Genomic DNA, 26021 nt, shown 5'->3' on the forward strand with positions numbered 1-26021 from the left:
TAATCACAGTTTCAGATAAGACAGTGACACTGAGTGGATGTGAAAATTGGATTAGATTCCTTATTAATCATATTAAAATCTATAGACTTCTATAGTTAAAGTGGAAAATTGATCATTTATTCTCAGTTTTAATCTGCTGGTTGTTCATTTGTACAATAGCAGCAGTCATTATTGATATTAGAGAAGAAGCTGTTTTCTGGGTGTGTTTCATACTCCTGTGTATTGTGATCTGTATAGTTAAATATTTTTAGTTCCAGCTGATCATATTCTGCACCTGTCTGATGGATGCAGCTGTTTCTTCCAGATGTTTGTCTCAGAAGTGAGTGTGTGTTTGTTTGTTGCCTTTTTTAGAGTCCAGATCATGTTGCTCACTGATATTTTTGTAGATCCACCATATTTTTGATGACCAACACTTTAGCTTCCTCTGATGATCCGTTTAGTTTAATGAATATTTTACAGTTTCTTATGGTACAGTACATTTTTTGGGAGCTATTCCAGTGTTTTGTTTGAAAACCTTTACATATGAGACTTTTTTTTTTAATATTTAAGAAAAACATGTAACAACAATCCAAAATACATAAATGTATTACAATTGAATAGAAAGTTTTTTGTTATTCAGTTTTCTTTTTCTTTCTATTTTTTTAATTTTAGACAAAAACATAAGAAACAAACAAAGTTATGTCTTCGAAATATGACAAGTGAGTCAAACAGTACTGCACATTTTCGCTGCAGGTGTGAAGAAGAAAACCTGAAATACAAAACGATGTAAATGTATGAAAATGTTTTGACGAGGCTTAAAAACCTACTGTCAGTTTTGATGTTTTTAAAGTTTAATTCATAAATATTAGTTTTAAATGAGAGCAGAATATCTAGAAGGGTGGCATGGGGTCACAAGTGCCACCCTAAAATGATCCCTTGCCACCCCAAGTGCCACCCCAGTTTTGCATATAATAATGTTGTTTATTAAAATAATATAGCATTAACAGTTTGAGCGTAGTTACAGTCAACTGTGAATATAAATGCTAAAACTGAATATATTGCATAGCGTTCCCCCCCTCCACCATTAACAAATGGTTCAGCCCATAGCAGGACCAGCTTTTTTCTTGTTTTCAGTAGCAAGCGATGCTTATGACTCTGCCAGAGCACATTTTGAACAACACCATGGGAATTTTGGATTTTACACAGCTGGTTGGATGTTACACTCTGGAAATGTAATGAAGGTGAGTGTTATTAACCCTCTGTGGTCCATGGACATGCTGCACCTCCAAATCACATGACTGATGTAAGCTGACATAGCAACAAGCTGCAGCCACGCTGAGTCTCTGTTTCAGCCCGTATTGAAAGTTCAGACTTCAAAGTTTTTAAATTTTAATTACACGCCAGTAAATCCAGAGTTATGATAATATATATAAGCCACACTTTTTTCTAAATACTGTCATCACGTTTTTGTGTGTGTGTGTGATTTAAGCGTTTTCTAAGGACAGTGCAAACACAGTAAAGAAAGGAAAAAAAAGCCACCTCTTTCCTATCGGTGGAAAAATGTACCATGTCGACCAATTAAAAAAAAAAGTCAACACGTGGGATTTGGTTGTTTAGGAAGAGGGGAAATTTTGGGGAGTGACGGTAACAGCAATGAGACAGAACGAGCGAGTGAGAGAGAGAGAGAGAGAGAGAGAGTTTTTAGATGTGGGAGATTTGTGACGTTTAGTGTGGAGTGTTTACTTATGTGTTGTGTTGTCTTGTGTAGTTGTTCTGTTGTGTAGTCGTTGTTTTGTTTTGTGTGTCAGTGAGGGCACTGATGAATGTCACAGAGGCACATTTGCAACGTTACGGAGCCCCACAGGGGACATGGACATGTTAGAGGCTTTCAGCGTTTCCTTGTGCCCGTGGCTCCTAACGACACCCTTGAGAGTTACTTGGAGGGAGCAAGTACCGCCAATCAAAGGATTGAATACTGGTGGCGTTTTCTTCGCAGCCAGTGTCTGGAGTTCTGGTTATCCTTATTTGCAGACATCAGAGACAACGGGTACTTTGATGGTGGGTTTCTGGACAAAAACCTCCTTCAGTTTTGTTGCATGGGACTCATCCAGGTGAGTTAATAAAATATGTTTTGTTGCGTGTATGGATGCATGCGTGTGTGAGTGAGAGATAAAGGAAACCGAGGAAGTGATAGAGAGGTAATACACGAAGTATTGTGAGAGATGAGATCTGTGCCAGGTTTAGGGAATGGAGAGACTTGCAGGAAGAAAGAGACAAGACAGGGAGAAGAGGTTGACAGGAGCAGGGAGTAAATGAAAAATTGTGTAAATACTTTAATTTAGGCTTAAGCAATTGGCCGCCTTAAGGCAGAGCTCAACAACCAAGACTACAGTAACATCTATGTTGAAGATGTTGACATGGCATATGAAAATTTCTCATCTATAATATTAACTATTTACAATTTGGAATTATTTTGATTGGAATATCCAAATAACTTTCAAATACAAAATACAATGATCAGTGACATAAAACAAATTGATTATTATAAGGGGAGTAGATGAGCCAAGCAGGTAGTAATAAGACTAATAGTACTAATGTAAAATATCACAGCATAACAGTAACAGGAGTTAGTGTGTGAAACACTTGTACAGATGACATTAGGTAAAGTACATGATTACAAAAATTCACATGATTGTTTAAAAATAATAAATTGCATAAATATAAGAAACCTTCCTCTCAGTGAGTGAGTTGTCTCATCGTGATCTGCGTATATGTATATACATACATACGATCGCATTTCTTAAATGTCTGTATTCTTTTCAACAGGATGAGCTGGATGACACTGCACAGGTTTGGAATGCACACTCCATCAGGCCATCAACAAACATCAATATCCCCAGTGGTCGACCTAATGTAATGTATACATTACCTGAGCTCTACGGGACAAGAGACTTCCTTTGCCCCACTGAAGAAGAACATGTTGAAATGTGTAAAACTGAGTGTGTTTTTCGACTGACCAAACCATGTGACCCCGATGTGTATGAACTATGCAATATCCTCATGACCGAGTCCCATCTGACTCCACCAACAGACCCATATCAGGCTGTGAACTTGTACATGCATTTAAGAGAGAACATCATGGCATTAGTGTAAATTGCATACACTGCAGCAGAGAACGTTTCTCAAAATTGACCTGTGCTATATGTGAGAAAGCTAACTTCTGGATATTAAACAGACTGTAAACTGTAAGCTTTCTTGTACACAGTCATCTATGAGAATATCTTATATAGAAATATTTATTGTTGTGTTCCAGGAGGGTGAGTGAACTAAAGTATAAAGGGGAGTCTCTGCCTGTTAATGATATTCTGAGTGTTCTTTAGCACAAAAACATTGTAATCTTCTGTCAAATGTTATCAAGTTCTATGTCTATGTGTATTACTTCGAATTACTTTACCTGTCTATTTGGCTTGATACATGGATCAAAACATAAGACACAAGTCTTAATTTAATGTGTTAGGAGTTTTAATGTACAGTGTTTACTAAGATAATGGTGGTTTATGTTGAGTATTTTGTAATAATTTTTAAATGGTGAGTTGGTATTTATTTACACCATCTCTATTTGTTAATGACGGGAATGTTTAGTTGTTGATGTTGGCTAGAATACAGTTTAAAATCGAAGAGATATTCTATTATGCCTTGTTGCTTTATATATATTATAACGCCCACTGTCACACTGGCAGGCTACATGAAATGGTACTAAGGGGCATTATAATCTGAGGGGGGGCACCTTGGCATTTTTCTAAACTCAAGTTTCTCTGTCTAAAAATATAATTATTTCATGTCATTTTTGCTATTTTTTTTTTTAACTACTTATTCTGATTCCAGGCGAGCTTTAGTTTTTAATGTTGGTTAAACAAAACTGAAAAAATAAAGAACTAAATCAAGACCTTTTGAACTCTTAGAATTTCAAATAGATATAAACATTCTTTTTTGGCCACTGAATTTATCTGAAGCTTATTTTATCAGCTGAATAATAAATTCTCTGCACCCACCTATACTGTTGATGAACAGCAATTTCATTCGAATGCTATTTTTGCAAAACTCGCCACTTCTGAAAGGATGATATGTGTTGTTGAACTACCGGACAAATAAACTGAAATCTAATCAATTTCTAATTTTTTGGGGGGGAGTATGTAGTACAGACAACTAAAAAATTGCAAATGACAAAAGCATATCGACAACATCTGTGTATTGACTGCCTGTGTTCCCAGGCACTTTAATTTCAGAGAAGGGTAGACCGAAGTGCATAATCTGTCAAAAATGTAGCAATACTTCATAATTAACCATATATACTATTTAATTTGAAATCTTGGCATAAAAACTTGTTTATCCAAGAAACTGTTAAATCTGATAATCATTACTTGGTAATTTGTATTTACATAAGACAGTATAAATAATTGTGGATCATCTGTATGTCACATTATGGGCAAAGTCCTTTCAAAAAAGAACTTGTGATGGCAATATGCTTTTTAACAAAACAACTAGTAAACATTTTGGAAGCTAATCAAGGGGAATAGGACTTATTGTTACAAGATGATGTTTATAGGCTACATCAGCTTTAAGAATTTGTAAACAGGATCTTATCATTAACTTTCAATAACTTTTTTTGCAACCATAGTGACATTATTTGCTAATATTAATGGATCTTTCACCCTAAACTCAAATTTACACATTTTTCTGTTCGCTAGCTGTAGTATTCGTTAAGCCAGTTTTAGTGTGAGTTGCCCAATTTTAGAGATATTGACTGTACAAGCCTACCTTTCTCGTTTCACATGGTACTTAATGCTTAGTAGCAATGTCTTTATGTAGCTTCATGTAGTTTTTCAACAAGGAAGAGATCTCTACAGCTAATATCTCACAAAACTAGGCAACTCGCGACAAAACATTCTAGATGGATAAACAGCAGGCCAATGTGTGTCACTGCGGGGTATGCAGGTGTGTTGAGAGAACGTACCCAAAAGCAGACAATGAGAGAGAGAGAGAGGACACTGAACTTAAAACAAAAGCGAGCCTTTATTCTGGCAGATGGCAGGAGTAAAAGAAAACAATGACAATGTGTACAGCAGATTTTGATGTGATCTGTCCCTCTAACAATAAACTCAAACCTTGTTTTCAACAGAAGTTAAAGATGCAGTCATTTTCAAAGAATTTTAAACAATAAAGAGTCCTTGTGAAATCTGAGCTAACATACAACTAAGCCATCAGAAAATTAAATGTGTGACAGCTTACTATACGGCTGAATATATCAAATGCTTCAATGACAAATGAGAAAAGACAGAATTTATGAACTCAAGGATAATCATACATATAACAATTACAGCTGTAACCATTAGTACACTCATCAAGTTCAAATGATGTCCATTTCAAAGTAATTGCTGGAAAGGATATTGTCGAACTCGGTGCGAAATTCAGGATAAGAACTGTAAGTGCATGGCACTTCAAGGGTAGCTTCACAGGTGTGAGCAACAGGCCTTCTGTTGAGCCCAGTTTCAGCATTAAAACACACCAAAATTTTGTCAACACATATCACAGAAGATCCTGTGCAGAAGCGCAGGATTTTCTCAGCTTTGGTTTCATCAGCGTTTTTAACATAACGCTGAAGATGGTTAAAGGTTGTCTGTTCCCCCTGAGACAGCATCAATTTTGTTGTTTCAAACAGCTGCACTAGTCTTTTGCCTGTGGCCTTCTTTGTCTCATACAGAGACAACACACTTTCCTTGCCTGACAGTTTCAGCTGCAGACGTGCCATGGGTGTGGAGAAGCAATCCATTATATACTTTGGCTCTTGGAGAATGGCCTTATGAGCCATTGTTTCAATGGCAGGCTGCATGTTGTTCTTAGGTGGTAGGAAGTGGGAACCCATCCTTGTAAAAAGGTCAAGCAGGTCCTCTTCATCATTTTCATCCATTGTGCCTTGGAGAGCCTTCTCGACAGCAGATCTCTCAACAGGAGGGAGATAGTTGAGAAACGATGCAATCAGAATGTCTACATCAACTGAGTCCATTCCGTGGATGCAGGCTAAAATGAAAGCCTTTGACAGCCTCACTGGAAAGACACCATGGTCTAGTAAGCCTTTCATCCATATCAGTCCAACTGCTTGCCATTCAGCCTCACTAAAGTCTGGCCTCAGCCTTGGAACTCGTTCAGTTTCACCTTCACACCGTTCCAAAAATTGCTCCCAAAATACAGTGTAAACCTCCCTTGACAGCCCAGCATCATCAACAGCATTTTCATTTACAAAGTTCATCTTTAAAGTCTCATTCATAATGCTACTGTCCATAAATACAGCCAAAAGATCATCAACAACTTTTATCCTGCAAATTGATACACGTCGGGGGCTCTGTGGGTCTCCTGAATTTGATGGGGAAAGTTGGCTGCTTGAATCTAAAGGCAAACCTTGTGCGATTAAATTCAGTCCATGGTCCTGGGTACAAGACAAAACATGCACAGTCCATAAGAAATGTAAATAAATTGTACAGATTACACAATATCAATGTTCTGAAAAAGTTTGAAATTTATTTGTCTAATTTTAGTGGGCTGTACATTCCCAAACCATGTTTGCACTGACAATTTATATATAACATTAACATTTTGGCCTGATGGATCTCCTCGTATGCCTCAGAAAATTATACAAGTGTTCTTTACATGCTCATACATGTATGAGAAGACTCACTGTGCAAAAAAGGTAGAGAACACAATAGTGACACCAAAACAATGTGTTGCTGCTGTGTTATGTAAATAATTTGATTTCAAGACTAAATTTCCTGTTTAATCTTATCTTAATATTAAACACTGGAATTGTCTCTCAACTGACAATATCCTTTTAATTCAAATGGACCCACAAACTGCCATATCCTCAGAAAATAGCATGCAATTTTGCCATCTCTACATTATGTAAAGATAGGTGTTTATGGTTGCCTGAATTGATCCATCTTACCTGTGCAATCTGGGTTGCTTCCTCCTGTATTGACTGCATATGGGGTGTGGGCAAGCCATTAGCTGAAGACAATGGGAGCAGGAAACCATCCATAGGTAATCCATTTGTGTCGGCATTCTGAGAAGGAAGTATTGCATTAACTGACAACAGACACCTTAACCTTTCAAGATTATAAGACTCTTCTTCAATCTTCTACCTTGGCCTATTCTAAATCATGAATGTTCTTAAAAAGTCTGCAAAATATGTCAATAGGTCTTAAGAAAAAGATACACCTCTTTATTTTCAGCCTACATGTCTCACTTACAAGAGTAAAAAGCTATATTACAGTGGAATTCCACAGGTTTTTATCAGATCTTGATGTACGTCTTACTACTTAAAATGTTGTATTATTGCTGCAACAAAATCAAGTTTTAAACAAACAAGAGATGAATTCTGATTAATAGAAATCGAGCAAGTCGTCACAGTAGTGTAGGTTATTTCTTTTAAGATCCAAAAGAATAATATTACAGAAAATAACATACATGCTTAAATTTTGTCGAAGCAGGAATGCATGATCAGCTTTTTTAAAATCAGAACTATGCAAGTTATTGAATTTGAGTATAAATAAATTTCCATATTCTGTAACACTTACATAAACCACATCAACCACAACTTTCCATGGTCTTACCTGTGTGAGATCCTCACTGTTGACATAATTCAGGGTTATCACAACTGTGTCATCACCATCTGCTCTGACAAGATCCTCTTCAGGATTCCATAGAACCGTATCCGCTTCGTCTATGTCTGGAAAACGAAATTCCAAATCTTCTTGAAGTTTGTCCCGGGACTCTAGTTTGAAGGATTTATTAGGAACGATACTGGTCAGATCAATAATTTCAGAGCAGTGGTCAGGGAAATCATGATCACTTGAGTCATTCTGCTGCCACTGTCCCACGACAGTGTTTTTAATGTCTGTTGGGGTTGAATGCATATGACGTGATTTTCCTGGACTTTGTGTTGTCACTGCCTCACAGAGTGATTTCAGTTTTTTTGGATTGGGTTCCATCTGGAAATTGTGAATCTGTGAACCAGAAAACAAACACAAGAAACAAACGAACATAATTCAATTATTTTTTCAGCAGCCAATCATTTACTACATGTTAATGAATACAAAGCTGTAATTCTTTCACAGATGTATTAAATGTACCTTACCACACAAGTCAACAAAAAATTCCTGGAATAATTTCATCCTACAGAAGTGAAAGTAGTCGTAGATGTACATAAAGCACTTGAATAAGACAACTCTTTATTGCCGTTGCACAGACGTACAATAGTACAACGAAATTAGAAAATGTCGCACGTTACCACCAAGCACTACTAAACACAACAAAATACAGTAACTTTAAAGTGATCATTATTTTTAATAATAACTTTCTTATTTTAACAAACCTGTTTGCCAGTGTCACTGTCAGATGAATCCCCATGGTCAAGTAGATCTGGGACAAAATCATCTGTCTCACTGTCAGATCCAAGTAATGTCACCGGTGAATCTTCTTCAGTTATGCTGACAGAAAAATCCTCTACAGATGAGGACTGAACTGTTGACGGTGTTTCATCTTTCATGCAAATGTAAAATCTCAGGATCTTCAATTTGGTTTGTTCATAAAGTTTGCCAACAGTGTCATCTAAAGGAATCGGATTTCTTTTAAAATCACAGACATCAATGTCAAAGTCTTCAACTCTCCCTTTTGGCGAGTTCCCATCTGGAAAAAACAGGTCCTTTCCCATTTCCAAAATCTTAGCTACAGTTGTAGTTTTTTCCACAGTTGCATGTCTTGTTCCTCCACCATTTCTGGTTCTCACTTGACGGTATTCATTACTGCTAAAATGAAGCCATCCGATTTCTATTTTTCTGCAGGTCTTCTCTCCTGCAGTATTTCTCTGTCTTGCCATCCCTTCACCTTGCTTGTGGAACACGCCTGATGAACCACACAGCACTCCTTTGGTTTTTGATCTTACTTTCCGTGCCGCAATTTTATCTCTTAGGTTCTGCAGAAGAGTCTCTTTATCTGTGCTGTACTTAGTTTGTTGACAGAAGGACTTGACAGCTACTCTGTCACCATATGTCCTTATGTATTTTGCCATTTGTCCATCAGTCATGACGGACAGCACTGCCTTATCCACCTGCAGACATAAAACATTAGAGAAATGCTATTAATGCCACACTAGCACACATGGAATGCTAACTGTATTAGAAATAGAGTTCTTAATCCAAACAACATCCAAATTCATGGGCTGCATCCTCCTGAGGACGCTTTTGTAGACAGATTACGTCACAGCGATGCGCCGAAGGCTGTCCAAATTCGTAGACTCCTCCGAATGCAGCGGACAAATGCGTCCTCCTTTTCACCGAATTTGAAGGATGGGTCGGGTGTGTGCTTCGTGGCCCACCATATCCCAGAATTCATAGCGCGGCCCAGCCAAACTCCAGTTTCCTCTAATGGCGGCCGCTAATAAGTTTTAAAATTACTGTTATTAATCTTTCTGGGTCACAAAATAAACTTTTAACATATTTTCAGGCGAGAACGTGGGTGTGTACACTTGAAATATCTGCTTGGTTTATCAAGGTATCGCATATTTGCAAGTGCTTCGACGTTTTCGTTGACGTCTGTTACCCACCAGCTCGATAGCTAGCCGAGAGCTCGAGGGTCACTGAAGCCGCCGAGAACGGCACAACTCCCGGCACATCAGCCCCGTTTCTTTTAGAAGTTTTTAAGGAAAGTATGGATAGAGGTGCACTCCCTCCCACTTTATGTCAAGGTTTGATCACCCTCATTCCAAAACCAGGAAAGGATCCTTTGCTCTTAGACAATTGGCGACCAATCTCTTTACTGAATGATGATTATAAGATATTGGCACAAATTCTGGCTAATAGAATGAAATCTGTATTAGATAAAGTTATTGATGAGAGTCAGTCTGGTTTCATGCAGAATCGTCATATCTCAAACAACATAAGATTAATTTTAGACATAACAGATTACCCAGAACTTGTACAGGATGATAGTCTTATTCTTTTTTTAGACTTTTACAAGGCGTTCGACTCCTTAGAGTATGAGTTTATTTTTACTGCTTTAAATAAATTTGGGTTTGGTCAGTCCTTCTGTAATGCCGTTCGGACACTGTATTCCAATAGTAACAGCTCCATAAAGCTTGCCTCTGGTACTTCCCCAAGATTCTCTCTAAAGCGTGGAGTGAGGCAGGGTTGCCCCCTATCCGTATATTTATTCCTTCTTTCTGTGCAACTCCTTAATTCACACATTAAACTCAGTTCTTTAAAAGGCCTGGTCATTGCTAACAGAGAAATACTCATAAGTCAGCTGGCAGACGATACAGCTCTCTTCCTCAGAGACGCCTCGCAAGTTTCAGTGGCCATTAACAATATACAGCCATTCTCTAAAGCTTCCGGGCTTTCACTTAACCTGCATAAATGTGAACTTCTACCAGTTAAAAGTTGTTTAGCAACTTCAATTCATGGAATACCTGTAAGAAACTCTGTAAGATACCTTGGAATTCAAATGATAAAAAATGAGCAATCCAGATGTTCCACAAACTTCGCTCCTATTATAGATAAATCCCAAAAAATCTTTAATCATTGGCTACAGCGAGACCTGTCGTTGAAGGGAAGAGTTCTGCTATCGAAGGCTGAAGGCATCTCCCGTCTAACCTATGCTGCCCAGTCACTACATGTTGATAATACAACCTGTAAGTCAATTAACAAATAATTATACAATTTTTTATGGAAAAATAAATCAGTAGCTTTAAATTCATATGATAAAGGAGGTATAAATTTTATTGATTTCGGTGCTCTTAACAACACCTTTAACCCTAGAACACTATCGCTATAAATAGTAACACAATCACTAGTGCCGGGTGATTTTTACCCGATATAATATAACCACTAAAAAGTAATCAAATATATCAAAATATGACAACACATGACAAATTAGAGTGGTCTTCTTTTACTTTCAACTGTGCCATGTCTAACAAAATGAAAAAAACCCCTCCTAAAACAAAATAATGACTCTGGAAAGCTGGTCTTTGGTCCACCCATTCCTGGGAAATTTGAGACTTCCCTGGTGAAGGCACAGGCTCCTCGACACGCAAACAGCTGCAGGAGAGAGAAATCATGTAAATGTATTTTCCCGGGTGTAAATCACCCGGCGATAGTGTTCTAGGGTTAAAGTAAACTGGATTAAAAAGTATTTAAAAAATCCCACCTCTATCTGGAACTTTATCATCATGTCTTCTCTAATTTAGGCGGCCTTAACTTCCTACTGCTCTGCAATTATAGTATTCCAAAAATACCACTGAAACTTTCTCACTTTCATCAACAAATTCTTTTGGCATGGGCACTGATTTACAAACACAATTTCTCTCCACAAAACTGTTTTATTTGGAATAACTGCAATATCATTTATAAAAATAAAATGCTTTTTTTAAATAACTGGTTTAATAATGGAATAATCTTGGTTAGTCAGTTATATAAAGAAGATGGACTCCTATATAATTACTCTGAATTCCTCAGGAGATACAATGTACCGATAACGCCTAAAGAATTCTCAATAGTGTTCGATGCCATCCCATCTGATCTGTCCATGTTACTCAGAAGCCCCCACAGTGCTCCACTACAGATCACTCCCCCGGATGTATTACATTCTTCCCTTGGCAATGTTTGCTTTTCCTCTCATAAGTCTATAAATACCAGAATAAGATCTCTCTTTCAGGATGCAATGGTCTCTGTTCCATCAGTCATATTTTATTGGGCCAATTTTGTAACAGATATTGAATGGAAAAAAGTGTGGACTTTACCACAAAGGTTTTTCTTAACGAACAAAATTAAAGAGATTTCCTTTAAGTTGATTCATAGGTTTTACCCCACCAAACAATATTTGTCCAAATTTGTGGCTGAAATAAATGTAAATTGTACCTTCTGTCAAGAGCAACCTGAAACAGTTTCTCATTTGTTTTGGTCATGTAAATTTACATGTAAATTCTGGAAGGACTTCCACAAATTTATTACTGACTCTGTTCTCCCTAATTTTCAACTATACTATAAGGATGTTATCTTTGGCTATTATAATTTTAAAGACAAGGACAATGATGCTTTCTTCTTTATAAATTTGGTTTTATTTTTGGCAAAATTTCACATACACAAACGCAAAGTCCTCGGCAGAAAGCCTGAACTTCTTGTATTAAAAATGGAGCTTGCACAATATATAAGGACAATCTCCTCATCAAAAAACACTAAGGCTCTCAAGACTGTTAACATCTGTAACCGTTTGAAACTGCTAACTTGATTTTGGCTCTTGCAAACTTTTGTTTATTTGTGTTCCCCTTAATTTACTTTACTTTTTGTACTCACTTTTGTTTCACTGTTCCTGTCACTTTCTTTGTTCCTCATTGTAATACCACATTGTTATACTTTATGTGATTCCTGTTTTACTTGACTGTATGTGTAAAATGTGATAAATAAAGTTTAAAAAAAAAAACTCCCGGCACATCATTTTCAGATCACTGCGGACTTTTGCTACTCAGGTTAAACGTAATATATAAAACACTTAGACAACCTAAAAATGTTATTGTTTGGCATTTTTCAGCGTTTTATTTGATCGTGAGTAAACGGTTTGGCTGAGATTAAAGTTATTAGATTAAATTAGATAAAATAAAACTTTATTAATCCCCCGGGTGGGTTCCTCCTTGGTTTTTACACCGCTGAATAAACGTCAAACAGAAAACTGATTAAACAGAAGCGTGAGATGGTCGAGAATTTACGCCAGTGTCCTGTTATATTTTAGATAGCAAGGAGCAGACGGCCGAGTTTCTTAAACTCCACCGAGACAGCGGTGACGCTAATCAAAAGGCTAGACCGTCCAACTTCCGGCCTACCCGACCTTCTGAGGACCTGGCCCACGTAGACCACGAAGCCCGGGTCCTCAGGAGGATGCAGCCAATGAATTTGGACACGATTTGAAATTTCAAAACATATGTGCACTTCACGAGTTATGTTTAATGAACCTGAACATATTTACAAGAGTTAACATTAAAGGCATGCATATACGACCTCGGTTTTTCAACAAGTTACTCGCCTTTTGAACCGCGGTGTTTAATACTTTGTTGTTTATACGTACTTTGTCTTGTTGCATGTGCATGATGTCGTCGTGTGGGACCTCTCTTGACCGCAAGAAATGTTCTAAATCCTCCTCCATGTCCGCACCCTTCAACTGAACTGCTATCAAAAAGGAGCGGGATCTTTTGCGAGATCCCGAGTTTGTTTTGCGAGATCCCGAGTTTGTTTTGCGAGATCCCGCAAAACTTTTGCGAGATCCCGAGTTAGTTTTGCGAGATCTCGCAAAAGTCCGTCTTAATTTTTTTTTCTCCCATGTCCCCTGCGGGGCTCCATACAACGTAAACACTGTCACTAAGTAGAAAACCAGCGGAGTGATACACCTCCTGCTGTCAGGCCTGCAGGTTTATCCCTGTGCTGTTCTCCTCTGTCTTTTTGTGGACAAACCTTTTTTTTTACTGGCACACATAATTTGTGGGGCATCTTATTGCAACACCTGATTGTTCTGTCATTTTAGTTTTAGTAATATTTTTAAATGGTTGTAGAAAATGAAAAAAACGGCAGGTGTATTGGCTGCATTTTTAGATAAATAGTTGTATATGTTTACAAAATGTGCAATTTATATTTGCATTTCAAGTTATAAAAATTTACTCAACATGTCTGTTTTGGGTTTTTTTACAGTAAAAAATACTACTAGGATTTTAGGTTCTTTGTGTGATTTCAGATCAGTAACACTAATGCAGTATGTCAGTGAAAAAACAACTAAATTCAGTTGAGCTGAAAAGAATGATACCAAACAAGGCAAAGGAAAAAATAAAATGAACTAATTTGAGGGTGAAATACAAACATAAACTCAAAAGGAGTCAAAAATGGCCGGTTGTATTTCAGACCTCAGTGGGTTAATCCAACAAATCATGAAAAATTAGGTTTAAATTTTTGTTCATGACAGTGCAGATTTCTGACATTTTGTGTAATTTAAGCTGTAACAATGTGATTGTTTTCTAACAAAAAACAGTGAAACTTAAGTTAGACTTGTGTTTGTAAATGAACCGCCCCATGTTGTGTAGCTTTCTGGATTTTATACTTATTGGGCTACAATACAGTACATAACATCAAAACTCACATGTTTTATGTAACTAAAGTGTGTAATTATGTGGGCTACAGACAATAATTAAGTTATAGACTATATTTATATGAAAAACGTGTATACTTACTGCATTTGAATCATTTTAACCATATGTAACCACCTGCATATGTGTTTGGGAAAAAAAGCTACTGAGTTTAATTGTGAAAGACATTTGCTATAAAAATATTTTATTTCAAAGGATCAACAGGAAATTATCAGGGTTGCTCTGTCTAAGTTAAGAACACCAAACTTTTAGTGCGTCAGCAGCTGTGTGTATTTGTTATCAGGACTTTAACCGGAGATGAAGATGTTGCTGCCACTCCTGCTCCTCGTACTCGGTAAGAGCGCTCTTTGAATGCAAACACAACGACACAGCTGTTTGTGCTTTTAGACAACATAAAGTCTGTAACATGAGTTTACTGAATGTAAACTGACTGTACTTGACTTTATTCCTTATAAACCCCTCTGGGACTTCATGCAGGGCGGTCACAGGGTTACAGCTGAGTTCATATCTGTTTAAGATGAACTATCTGTGTGTTCCAGACGTCTCTGTTTCTTACTGATAAAACCACAAACCTGCCAGAGTGTAGTGAAGTTTGACAAGATTAAAAAAATAGAAGAAGAAAAAACAAGCCATGACCAATCCATTTGTTTTAAGCAAGTGCCCAATGATACAGATGAAAATACGTTGTGTTGTCTGTTGTGTGTACCCTACTCTCAGAAAAATTATGGTTCTTAAATGGTTCTTCAGATGTCTTTATGGTTCTTTAAAGAACCATCGTACATCAAAGAACCTTTTTATTTCGTGGATGGTTCTTTAGCTATTACAAATGGTTCTTTAAAGAACAAAAGGTATGGGCAGAAATCTGTGCCATCAGAAAGTGAATTTGAATAAGTTAAATTTGAATTTGAATTGCTTGGATTGAATCTGAATTGTAACTTGAATAAATGCTTTTAAAAACTGAATATGAATTAGCCTTATTTGAAATTCAGTTTATTGGTTTGAAAATGATCATCACTAAATTGAAATTGAATTTTATTTTTGAAAATGAATTCATTTGCTTTGAAACTGTATTTTATCCTTTAAAAATTCAGCTCTCGAATAATTTCAGATTCACTTCTCACCATTCAATTTCAGTTCCAAAATTCAGTTTTTTGGGACTTACATCCGGTTCCGGTTCAAGCGCAGATTAATAGAACTACGTTTTGCTAGCGGACTGAAAGTGTCACTGACGGGAATCTACAGCATCTTGAGCTGAATTAAGACTTCAGAAGTCATTCGTCATGTCGAATGACCAGCGGATAAACTCTCAGGTTGGTAATAAATGTATTACATGTATAAGAACAAGCGTCATGTTAACAAATGATAGCTGTACAGTAACTTTTATGCTTATTGTAGCTGTTAGCTAAAAACGCTAATTTAGCCTAGTTTGCCCTGGATTCAGCTTTGACAAATATGATCGACTGTTTCTAGTAGAATTCCAAAGTTGTCATCTTGGACCCTCTCAGAGCCCTGTATGCTTGCAGAGACCCCTACAGTAAGGAAACATGCAAAACGCTGTCCAAACCTTTGTATTTGAGCTTTATTTATGTCTTACACAGCATCCCAACTCTTTAGCTAACTTAATAACTTTAGCTAAAGTGAATGATTCTGAAGTGAACTTTTCCACAGTTCTTGTTGTGTTATTGGACGGAAATCTATGGAAGTATGTCAGCATCATCATCCTATGAATGTGTCATCACTCTGTCTGAAGTCTTTTATGTTTGTAGATCAGTTTGCTGAAGTCCTGTTAAATAAATTGAAAACAGTTAAATAACCGAGGAGAGTCTGGATGTTGATCTGAAGGATAAATGTCAATAAAATGATCTTTATCAGTGAAATTACACATGTTGTGTTGCAGAATACAACAGGTGAGGCAGGTGGATGATCATGGAGGATTCACAACGAGGTCTGATATTAGGTAAGTTATGAGTCACACTGTTGTTATTTTTATGAATTTATTTTGCTTGTTGGCTAGGGCTGGGCCATATCATACCTTCATACCATTCACGGTAATACAGGTATAATGTTAGGCAATGATAAGAAAATGAAATATCGCGATAGAATATGTGTAAAACGCGCATGCGCAGTGCCTTTGTTTTCATACGCACATGGCGGAAAAAGCCAGCGCTCAAAAATCTGTTAAAAATGTTTTAGTACGACTTAGGTAAGCTACGCTTGATGGATTGTCGGCGCATTACGGCTACCGTAGTCAGGAGCCTCGCGGAGTAATAGGTACTGTGCTTTAACATAATATTACCGTATTGTGTGTGTATAACCTCTTTTTTAGTTTTGTGGATATTATACATGGTTATGCTGAGGATATGTCGGCCCGTTTCCACTGGAAATGCCTTTTGGTTAAACTGTCAGCAAGGAATTTGCATTTGCACTGTTACATTTTTATATAACTTTAATGCACATAAAAAACAGCTGCTTGTTTAAGTGAAAATACATTGATGGGGTTTTTTGCACTAATAAAATTGTGGAGTTGTAAAGTATTTTGTCTAGTGTCAATTATATCGTCAGTTATATCGTTATCGCAAATTTTCAAATATATATCGTGATAAATATTTTTGGCCATATCGCCCTGTCCTGTTGTTGGTTCACTAGTCCCAGGAAATAAGTGTCCTGTCCTCCTTGTTGTAAATGAGCCACATTCAGGGTTTTCCTGCTGAAACAGATCTTTGTGAGCTGATTGGTCTGCTCATGGCTAAAGGATGATTTATGCTGGAGGAAATTAAACACCACTTAAAAACGTTTAGTTAAAAAAAAAAATATTACAGTTTTCCTTTGATTGGAGAGCAAAACCTCCTGAGTGCTGCCAGATGGTTTTGTATGCAGGAGAAACTCAGACACACAAACACAATAAACACAGAAGTCAGACAACATTCAGTCAGCCTGTTTTATATGAATCTAACATGTGTGACAAACACACACGAGTGTTGCTGAGTCAGCTCAGACATGTCCTGACTCATCACTGATGTTTATGAGGAAATCTGAGAATGACTGAAAGTGATGCAGAACCTCTGAGAACCTCATATTTAACTTCTTTTAAATAAAGTCGTCGTGCTGATTACTCTGACTCAGACCACTAACAGCTGCAGCTGCAAACTGGAGGTTTTAGAAAGTACAAAGTTCAATCAGACTCAACATTTACACCAAACTAAACAAAAACAAACAAACAAACAACCTTTATTTGTCACATACACAATTATACAGAGTACAACATGTAGTGAAATTCTTGTGTCCGAGCTGCGGACAGGCTGCAGACACAGCCGCGCCATTCCAGGGTTGGTTTTTAGCATGGGGGGTCTAGCCAGGACCCTTACTTGAAACCGGGTGGGAATCGAACTTGTGACTCCCGAACCACTACACTATCCAGCTGCAACATCCTCCAATAAAACTTTAAGTTGGTCCTGATAAGTTGGTGTTTGTGTCCATTTCTAAGACTCTCTGATGTCATCTTGTTATTATGTAAGCAGGCAAATCCAACCACGTCAGCCTGCAGCAGGTGGAGGACGTCCAAGAAGCTGTGCTGCTGTAAGGAACATGATCCTGCTGCTCCAGGAAACAGGTTTAATGGTGCCAGAGCTTCTATCAGAGGCTTCAGACAGAAGCTGAAGCAGTTTGTTTGCATGATCACAGAGTTAGACGGTGTCTGTGGGCTGGGTGGATGTTCTCCTCTCACTGTGATGGAGGTAAAGAAGCTTTCTTCAGTAACATAATGACACAGTTTAAACGTTTATAAGGATTCATAATTACTCTTGTTTTGTGTTGACTTTGGGGATAAAACCAGTTAATAAGAATATAATAAAATAATAATAAAAGCACTAAAGTGACATTTTAGTCTCTTTGTTTGTCCTTAAAAAGCACCGAAAATATTATAACATTATTATATTATTATTATTTGCTGTGGGTGTGGCTATTTTAAAGGGCTACAGGGTTTCATCCATGTTTAATAAGAACTCGGTCATGTTTGCAGAAAACAAGTTGATTTCTGTTCTGTGTGAATGTTTGAACTCGTGCTGTGGGACGCTGGAAGTTCTTCTGATTTGTGGATGTTTTCATCTCAAAATGCTGCAGTTATAAAACTGATCACAGGTCCACCTGAAGACAGCTTGGACATGAATACAGTGATGATAACAGCTTGGTTATTATAATCTTATAAATGCATAAATATATCAGTGTGTATTTTGTGTCACAAAGGGTCTCAGTGATGTGTTAAATACAGAAATCCTGTTTTGAGATAAAACTTTTAGAAGCTGCAGGCGTGCACGACGGTGTGAACGCTGTAAAATAAGAGCGATGCTAAAATATATTTGGAGAACTGTTGACAGACTAAATCCTAAAAATCCAACAATATCTGTGTTTCTTCATTATATGAAACAAACATGAATTCTTGCCTTACTGGTTTAATTAGTTTGTTCAGTAGAGTTTAAATAAAGATCTAAAACTGAACGTCTTGAAAGATTAAAAGTTTTATTTAAAAAACATTTTTTTGCTGCAGTTTATGAGATTTTATTTTTTTAATAATTGTTCAGTTAATATTTGATGTCCTGATGAGCTGTAAGATGATGTCATTATTTCTGCCATTACTGGATAAAAATTAATCACATTTAGAGAAAATCTCAGCTCTGAGACAGAGATTAGACATGTTTGTAATCTGGTGTAATCTGAGTATCACTGATAGACGACTCTGTGACAGCTGCAGCAGACATGTTTAACGAGTCACTGTTCATACTGTTCATGGTTCAGTCACAGTAACTGTCCCAACTCTGTGATTAATGTCAAGTTTTATTATTAAAAGATTATAATTATTGTCAGGGTCCTGGGTCATTTTGACCCAGCATTCTTAGTTTTCTTGTATTTTTGTATTTTGTTAGTTCATTATTTATTCTATGGTTGTTCAGTTTAGTTTATTGGATGCCCGCTTGTGTCTCTGCCCTCTGTCTGTGTATTTAGGTCAGTGTCTCCCTCAGTGCTCTGTCGCGTTCTCCCTCATAGTTGTGTGCGCCTCCCTGTGTTTCCTTGTGAGTAGCTTTAGTATTTCCCAGTTTAGTTTTTGTGTCGCCCTGTCTGTAAATAAAGCTGCATTTTGAGTTTGAGTCTCCGCCTCCGTGAGTCTGCATATTGGGTCCGTTTCCTGCCCACCAGCACACAGACCATGACAGTTATAATAAACATGTGAGCTCTGATGAATCTGTCTACAGATGTGAGATATTTCAGACATTTTTAAATAAAGAACACAGAGTTTATCAGGTCACAATAAGCCACATGAATCACAAACAGATCAGGAATAAATAAGCTGGGAAACAACCAGATCAGTTCTGGTGTGCAGTGTTTGTGGCTCCATTTCACAGCTTTAAGAACACTTTCAGGACTTTTACTGTCAGAGCCTCAGTGTTTTTAACCTTTATTGAACACAAACAGTTTACAGAAAAGTATAAATATGACAGATGAAGTCACAGTGCAGACAGCATGAACAACACATGCAATGCTCGAGTGTTTACAGAATTACACAGACTCTGTTTTTGTTCTCAGAGACTGAGCTTCAAGTTATTTATAAAACGACTGAAACAAGATTAAAATGTGTTAAACTTTGGTTTTAGGTGGTGAAACTGTCAGCTGTGGATGTGACATTCACCATAAATGAAAAATAAATCACCATCGTCCTTGGAAAGATGGTACAAAGAGACAATAAAACCTGTTTTATGAACAAAGTTCATCACATCAGTCCAGCAGAGAAGCGTCACTGTTTCAGAACGAGCAAAGTCAGCTGCAGTTTGTATGTAAGAACATCTTCACAGCTGTGGATCATTTAAAGTCACCTCTGAAGGTTCAGGGTAAAAACTGTGACTGTTTCCAGTTAATGTTCAGAGTTATTGATCCAAAAGGAAACGAGGCACAGTCGAGCTTCTGAGAACGATGTTTCTGATCAGTTGGTTTGATAAAAAGTCTCTTATTTTTATTTTTGTTCTTCCAGATGTGATTTTCATGGGATAAGAATTATGTAAATATTATGTCTGTACATAAGTGGGCAGCTTAATAACATCTGTTTGTGAACATAATCATTTATACTGAAGTTCCACCTTAATAACAAGATCATCCTCTGACTGAATGAAAGAGAAGAAGTGTAACATTCACAACAACATCTGAATGCTACACATTTCATATTTAAAATAACTCGACAATAACAGCAGTCTGTACCTGGAGAGGATGACGTGTATCTGATCACAGTCAAATCAAACGTCACATTAAACCTTTGAACTTAAACTTAACCTAATGTAAGCTGTGACAGACGTGGAGGTGTAGACCTCTGATGATCAGGAAACATCTTACTGTAAACCTCCAACGTTTTAACTGCAGTGAGAGTAGAAATGATGTTTCAGGGAAACTTAGGATCAGAAGTAAAAACACTAAAGATATAAATATAATCCAGGCTGCTTCAGAAGGTGGATTTACTTTGTTCTAGTTTAATGCTGCAGTGATGATCCATGGATGCTTTTATGTAGTTGTTCTCATCATTAACACAGCTCCATCTACAAACCACTGATATATTTTACAAATGAGGAAATGTAGTGAGCTGAAAATGCTGTGATTTTCCGAAAAATGCATCCCAGAAACACACAATGTAAACAATGGCATAGACATGAAGCGATGATGATGGTCCTGATGTTTCTGAACAAGAAAAAGGAAGAAGCAGAGATTCTTGGTTTTTCCATTTCTCAGGAAAAGGCAGCAACACTGAGAATTTCCTGTTTCCGTCTCATTGTATATTCAGTGGGCACCACGGTGGTGCAGTGGTTAGCACTGTTGCCTCACAGCAACAAGGTTTGACTCCACCATCAGGCCTTTCTGTGTGGAGCATGTTCTCCACATGTTTGTGTGGGTTCTCTCCAGATACTCTGCTTTCCTCCCACAGTCCAAAGACATGCAGTCAGTGTGGCTGAGCTATTGGATCATTCTAATATGTCCATAGGTGTGAATGGTTGTCTCTGTGTTTTTCCCTGAGACTGCTGACCTGTCCATGGTCTACTCTACGATAGCTGAGGTAGACTCCAGCCCCCCGTGACTCTGAACTGGATAAGTGGAAGAGAATAGATGGATATTCAGTGCACATTTTGAGCTATGAGTTTGTTGCCAAATGCAGTGATCTGATTGGCCAGATCTGTTTATTTGCAAGCAAAAAATGTGGACTCTAAACTCGGAGTGAACTGATGCAGAGTTCAGGTTTAGACTCACACACAACTGATTCGTGTTTCTGTTTCTGTTCCTCAGTTTCCCAGCATGCCTCGGCTCTGGAGGTGTATGAGGGGGTGGAGTCTGTCCTGCTGCTCTGCAAGGACACTTCTGTGCCTCGTGACCCCACTCTGGTGTGGACACGCCACGACCTCGGTCTTCCAGTCGTCCACCAGCGTAGCCTCACAGGAGATGAACTGACAGACCAAAACCAGCGTTACAGGAGAAGAACGTCCATGAAGACGGACTCTCTGCAGACCGGAGACTTCAGCCTCACTCTGAGGAACCCCATCATCTCTGACAGCGGCACCTACACCTGCACCATCACTGCATTTGGAAATGAACGGACACTGACAGCAGTAGAGCTGCAGGTCAAAGGTCAGCAACACACCCAACACACCAAGAAAGACTGTTGACTGTTTAACCTTTGTTGTAGCTGTTTACACAGATGTTCAGTCTTCATAGAGGACAAACCTCCACTCTGCTGTTTATCTACAGAGCTGAGTTCAGCCTCACTGTTCATAAATGTCCTCACACATTCATAAGAACTAAAGCAGGAGGTCCAAACAGCTTCAGGTGTGACCAGCACAGAAAGGTCTGACTTACAGAGAGACTCCAAAGACAGCAACAGGAAACAGACGATTATCAGACGTTAGAGACTTTAAACCAACATCCAAACTCCCTCTGTTAACATTAGGTTCTGATGCTGTGGCCATCAAAATTGATCATAATGGCTCTCTATTCTACTCTACTTTATTCTCTTCCATTCTATTCTATTCTATTCTGTTCTATTCTATTATTTTCTATCTTATTCTATTCTATTCTGTTCTATTCTATTATTTTCTATCTTATTCTATTATATTCTGTTCTATTTGGGGTTTTTTCTATTATGATCTTTAGTGTTGAATTGTGTTCTGTTGTATTATGTTGTGTTCTATTTTCTTCTATTCTTTTCTTGCCATTTTGTTCGATTGTTGTAGTTTAATCTTTTCTGTTCTATTCTGTTGTGTTCTGCTCTCTTCTTTTCTCCTCTATTCTGTTCTTTAAATGTAAATTTTAGTTTTCAGTTGTGAAATCAGATATTAGATCTGTATATGAAGGAAAATTGTTGGGGTTTTTTTTCATTTTGTGAAGTATCCAGTAAATAAACTGAGGTACCTCATCAAGAAATGACTCTGCAGGATAAACAGGTTAGCTCACCTTTCTGTGATTAGTTTACAGTAAAGAACAGTGTGTGACTGCTGCACAGCAGCTGTGCTGTTCAGGGTCAGAGTTCACTTACATCAAGTGTAGCAGAGATGACACTTAGATTCATTTACTGTAATTAACCTTTATACCAACTTCCAACCATCTAGTATATAGACATCATCAATAAAGTTTTTTTTTTGTACTTTTTGTACTAATCCAGACCTTCCCAAAGTGTGGGGCCCGCCCCGCAGGGGGGCGCAGAGCCATTGCGGGGGGGGGGGGGGGGGTATGAGAAGGGGACGTGGGGGGGGGGGACAAAACGCTTGGACACTGCAAATCTTCCCTTTGGCCTCACCTGCACAAGTGCCAAGGTAGGTCTCCCCTGCATAATTGGTTTTCCCTGTGTCGGGAGCAGCGCTGGGCTCTCCAAATCACGGACAAACAGTATCCCACAGTTGTTTATGTGTTTAAACCCATTTTGCACAGAGAGGCATTTTTTGAAAAATGTATTGATAGCAATGTTGAATATTATTACACAGGAAAAAAAACAACTACATGTAAAATAATCACACGTGACGCCTCTGCCTTTGTAAATAGAGGGACAGTAACTGTGTGTGTATATGTAAGCATGTAAAACCTGAAGATAGTCAGATTAACAGTATTGTGTCTCTATCTGCCATTCTGCAATTCATCTCATGTAAACAATAACGTGGCGCACAGCGTGACGTGAAAAAAGGCACATACCTTTGACGTTGCGTGATGAACTCTGTAATCCTCGTCCACACGGAAACAGAAAAAAAGGAGTTTTAAAAAATCTCCGTTTTCGGTGATTCGAAACGCCGTTTACGTGTGGACGAAACAGCTGCGTTTTCAAAAATACCCGTGTAGGTGCGGCTGTAGCATAAAAGAGTTAGTAGTTTATTTTCTTACTACCTGTAATTTATTGCAGATTACTTATATTTGCTTAAATGTTTACTAAAATGTTTGAGGTGTGAAATAAACTGCAATGGAGCAAAATATGGGTGTGTGTGGTTGGCGGATGTGTTTGTGCGTGTGCGAAGGGGGTGGGGCACGAACATTTTTCTTGTACAACAAAGGGGGGCCCAGCAAAAAAAGTTTGAGAACCACTGATCAAAGAGCTACTTTGAGTACATCTCAGAGCCTGTACTGTAGAAGTTAAATCAGTACTTCAAGTTTTACTGGAGTATTTATAACACACGTATCTGTACTTTGACTTAAGTACAGACTGTCTGTACTTTTGCCGTCTCTGCACACAGCTGATTCATGTTTGTGTCTCTGCGTCCTCACAGTGTCCCACCAAGTCTTCACCCTGGAGGTGTACGAGGGGGCGGAGTCAGTCCTGCTGCCCTGTCACATCCCATTTGTATCTGGACCCACCACAGTGATGTGGAGCCGCTACGACCTCAATCCTCCAACCGTCCACCAGCGTCAGCAGGAAGAGGACGAGCTGACAGATCAAAACCAGCGTTACAGAGACCGAACATCCATGAAGACTGACGCTCTGCAGACTGGAGACTTCAGCCTCACTCTGAGGAAACCCCACATCTTTGACAGCAGCAACTACACCTGCACCATCAGAGTGACGGGAGAAGAACCCAGACTGACAGATGTTCACCTGCAGGTCAAAGGTCAGTTTGTCTGAACATTGAAGGTGATGTCTTTATTTGACAGGGAAGTCATGGTGCTCAGAAACTGCCTGATGGAGATGATTTGAAGGTCAGACTCATTCATGGAGCAGAGGATTGTTTGTCTTTTCCAGAGTGTCAGTCAGTCATTGGAGCAGCAGAGCAGGAACTGTTTGTTAAAACAGGAAAACATTTAATGAAAGTAAAAGTAGAGTTTAAACTTTATTAAAACACAATTGTTTTTTTAGTTTTTTTAATTTGAACAGTCTGTAGTTTTATGTTTGCAGCATTACAGGATCTCAAATTAAAATTTATTGTACATACGCATAACACATGTTATAGTGTGACTAATAAGGATTTGACCACTTTCTGCTAAAATGAGCCCTGAGCCTTTAGATGTTGAGACGACTTTGATAGTTTCCTGGAACATGAGTTATTCAGACTGATGGTGTCTTCACTGCTCTTTCAGTTTGGGTGGAGGTACGTTCTGACTGATTTAGAAGCAATCCATCCTGCTGACTTCATTCTTTAACCTGTGAAACACTCAGCAGACCTGTTACAGACCGACTCTTTTTGGATCAGAATAATCGTGTCCATGTAAACCTCGTTCTGTTCTTGGTCTCACAGAGCCGTACACTTTCCCAGCCGAGGCCTGGGTGATCCTGGCTGTCCTGGCCGTCGCTGCCATTGTGGGTCTTGGAGTATATTTATGGAAACTCTTCTACAGAGGTAAAAAAAAACCCCAACAACTTTATTATTTTAAAAAAATAACTAAAAATGATGAAGACTATACTAGTGTTCACCTTTATACAAAGGGACTTTCTAGCTGCTGTGTATGCTCACAACAACTTTCCTCAAGCATTCAATTTAGTTTTATTTATACGGCGCCAAATCACAACAACAGTTACCTCACGACACTTTATATTGTGAGGCAAAGACCCAACAATAACATCTAATCTTTAGTTAAGCAGATAAACATCATGCTCCACATTAGTAAATATATTTACATTTAGGATTTGATGGCTGCAACATAAGTTTGGGCGAAATAAAAAACTTTTCCAACCGACAATCGTCAGTCCAACAACCGATGATAGGCGATATATTCGCGCATGTGCAGACTCTTTGATGGGTGGAGCAGTGTAATCATGCGCGGACTGATTTGCACATTTAAAACACAGAAGTCCAAACATGGACGAACTAATTGCCAAATTGCACACTGGAGGAGAAGCTGCAGATAGAAATGGACTGTTACCTCAGCGAGGAGGTCGTAGACGGAGAAGAAGATCCACTGGCTCTGTGGAAAATGCCTGAAAAACATTTCCCATTGATGTCACACATGGCACAGAAATATCTGTGTATACCAGCCACAAGCACAGCTTCAGACACGTCTTCAGCACCGATGGTAATATTGTTAACCGCCTGCACACACGGCTACAACCTGATAAAGTAAACATGCTCGTTTTCCTGTCAATGAATTTATGAGTTTTGTTTGGAGGGAATATTTTACCTTCTTTTCTTGTGTGTTTCAGTATTAATAAAGCTACTTTTTGGATTATTCATTTATATATTTATTTATTTGAGATGTTCCAAATTGCACAAAACACTTAACTTTACGTCTGAGATTTTTTTTATGATTGCTGGAAAAGACATTTTGGTTTTTAACTTATTTGTTGTTTGGTCGAGTGTGTGAGACATAAACACTG

General features: G+C 38.1%; 2 protein-coding genes across 2 annotated transcripts; one reads left to right on the plus strand and one right to left on the minus strand.

The window, feature by feature from the left end:
* The first annotated feature begins 1747 nt into the window (after positions 1-1747).
* On the plus strand, positions 1748-4147 carry LOC106097439 (uncharacterized). Its single transcript, XM_019356112.2, has 2 exons — positions 1748-2090; positions 2806-4147. Exons 1-2 carry the CDS (start codon positions 1803-1805, stop codon positions 3130-3132), a joined length of 615 nt encoding a protein of 204 aa, XP_019211657.1. The 5' UTR covers positions 1748-1802; the 3' UTR covers positions 3133-4147.
* Positions 2875-13410, minus strand: LOC102083044 (uncharacterized). The gene is made up of 6 exons (XM_019351158.2): positions 13328-13410; positions 13144-13264; positions 8405-9139; positions 7644-8036; positions 6977-7093; positions 2875-6463 (listed from the first exon to the last, which is right to left on the minus strand). Exons 2-6 carry the CDS (start codon positions 13219-13221, stop codon positions 5387-5389), a joined length of 2400 nt encoding a protein of 799 aa, XP_019206703.2. The 5' UTR covers positions 13222-13264; positions 13328-13410; the 3' UTR covers positions 2875-5386.
* Between the last annotated feature and the right edge of the window lie 12611 nt (positions 13411-26021).

Source organism: Oreochromis niloticus, linkage group LG5 (assembly GCF_001858045.2).
Source record: "Oreochromis niloticus isolate F11D_XX linkage group LG5, O_niloticus_UMD_NMBU, whole genome shotgun sequence".
Classification (NCBI taxonomy): domain Eukaryota; kingdom Metazoa; phylum Chordata; class Actinopteri; order Cichliformes; family Cichlidae; genus Oreochromis; species Oreochromis niloticus.

Bases quoted from the DNA above. Each gene is read 5' to 3' on its own strand.
- LOC106097439 (XM_019356112.2), top strand. From the start codon at position 1,803: ATGTCACAGAGGCACATTTGCAACGTTACGGAGCCCCACAGGGGACAT. The intron at 2,091-2,805 runs GTGAGTTAATAA...TCTTTTCAACAG, and splicing joins GTTGCATGGGACTCATCCAG to GATGAGCTGGATGACACTGC.
- LOC102083044 (XM_019351158.2), bottom strand. From the start codon at position 13,221: ATGGAGGAGGATTTAGAACATTTCTTGCGGTCAAGAGAGGTCCCACAC. The intron at 8,037-8,404 runs GTTTGTTAAAAT...TCTGGTTCACAG, and splicing joins ACAGTGACACTGGCAAACAG to ATTCACAATTTCCAGATGGA. The intron at 6,464-6,976 runs GTAAGATGGATC...TCTTGTACCCAG, and splicing joins AAGCAACCCAGATTGCACAG to GACCATGGACTGAATTTAAT.